Source organism: Branchiostoma floridae, chromosome 2 (assembly GCF_000003815.2).
Source record: "Branchiostoma floridae strain S238N-H82 chromosome 2, Bfl_VNyyK, whole genome shotgun sequence".
NCBI classification, from domain to species: Eukaryota; Metazoa; Chordata; class Leptocardii; order Amphioxiformes; family Branchiostomatidae; genus Branchiostoma; species Branchiostoma floridae.
Genome location: NC_049980.1, coordinates 12,215,919 through 12,217,133, shown reverse-complemented (window position 1 = coordinate 12,217,133; position 1,215 = coordinate 12,215,919). Strand labels below are relative to the sequence as shown.

The window sequence follows — 1,215 nt, the reverse complement described above, 5'->3', positions numbered from 1 at the left end:
CTTGAAAGTGAAGGCCTGTGCAGCACGTAGTAGAGGTTGGTGCATTCTCCTCCATTATCACTTTGCAGTGCCTGTCAGGAATGCACTTCATATCATGACCTCCATGGCTATTTCACATTCCGCATTTTAGGGCTCAAGTAATTTTAAAAGTAATTTCAAATCTACGGATACCACTCTATTCGTGTAAGGGGGAACTGATCTTGATTGAAAGGAAGGAACTAAATTTGCCGCAACGCACAATTTGGCTGAAGCCCCTGTCGCACATTCAGAACCTTCCGACAACTTTGACCCCCATGGCCCACCACTCCCTAACCAAAGTTTCATTCTAGTACTAGTGAAGCTATGGTTAGCTCGTCTGATCTAGAAGAATATTGCTTTACCGACTTTCATTTTTCAAAATTCATAGTCAGCTAGGCCAACTAGTAGGCAACCTCGTCGACCAACTCCCAACCACAGATGACCTTGCTCACGAATAAATCCCAATTATAGCCTGCAGAAGGTCGAGAGGCCATGGTTGAATATGTGTGCCAGGAGCTTGCTAGAAAGTGCTGAGATAGTTTGTATATTGTAGCAGATGATAGAAACTCAGTGCACGTTACAGCCCGAGTATGACAGAAGTACAAGAAAATGAATAATGGCAGTGAGGATTTGCCACAGATCTAGTGCGTACAAGATACTGGCACTGAATCACAAAGCATCCTGAAACTCTTCAGCCTTGTTGTTACATTTGAACGTGTACTAGTACTGCATGGAATATTGCCTGGAAGGAATTTCATTATTCCACGTCTGTAGTTAAGTACGTAACGTTATGTACAGTCATTTGAAAATTATTACGAGGGATAGAAAGCGTTACGAGGGATAGAATGTCCATATCAGCGAATGTTCTTTACTTAAAGAGCACTTCTATCCTTACTTGCTTTGGAAAAAGGCCTTGGTTTCCGTGACCATCCCAGGTGTCACGTCAACTTGTGAAGAAAAAGCAAGTTACTCTTCCCTAGTAACTGTCAGGGTTAGGTTGACCTTCTCCACATTAAGGATCACTCCGAGGTGCTTGTCGTTGGTTCTGCGGCCTCGGCCAGGCCCAGGGCTCGCCTCTCGGGCTGGACGTTCTGTACCTGCTCGGTAAGGGGAATTCCCTCCGCTGCAGCTGTCTGGGTTGGTCCCACAATGCTATCACCTGTGGCGATACGCTCCTACACGGTTAGGTTGACCTTC

General features: G+C 45.4%; 1 protein-coding gene across 1 annotated transcript in view; it reads right to left on the bottom strand.

Annotated features, from left to right (window-relative positions):
* Positions 1 to 1,037: 1,037 nt before the first annotated feature.
* The window catches only part of LOC118404112 (neurensin-1-like), a 5,178-nt gene continuing 5,000 nt past the window's right edge, over positions 1,038 to 1,215 (bottom strand). The window contains exon 4 of the mRNA XM_035803101.1: positions 1,038 to 1,193. Within this exon, the coding sequence (XP_035658994.1) occupies positions 1,038 to 1,193 (156 nt within the window). The remainder of the gene's footprint in view (positions 1,194 to 1,215) is intronic.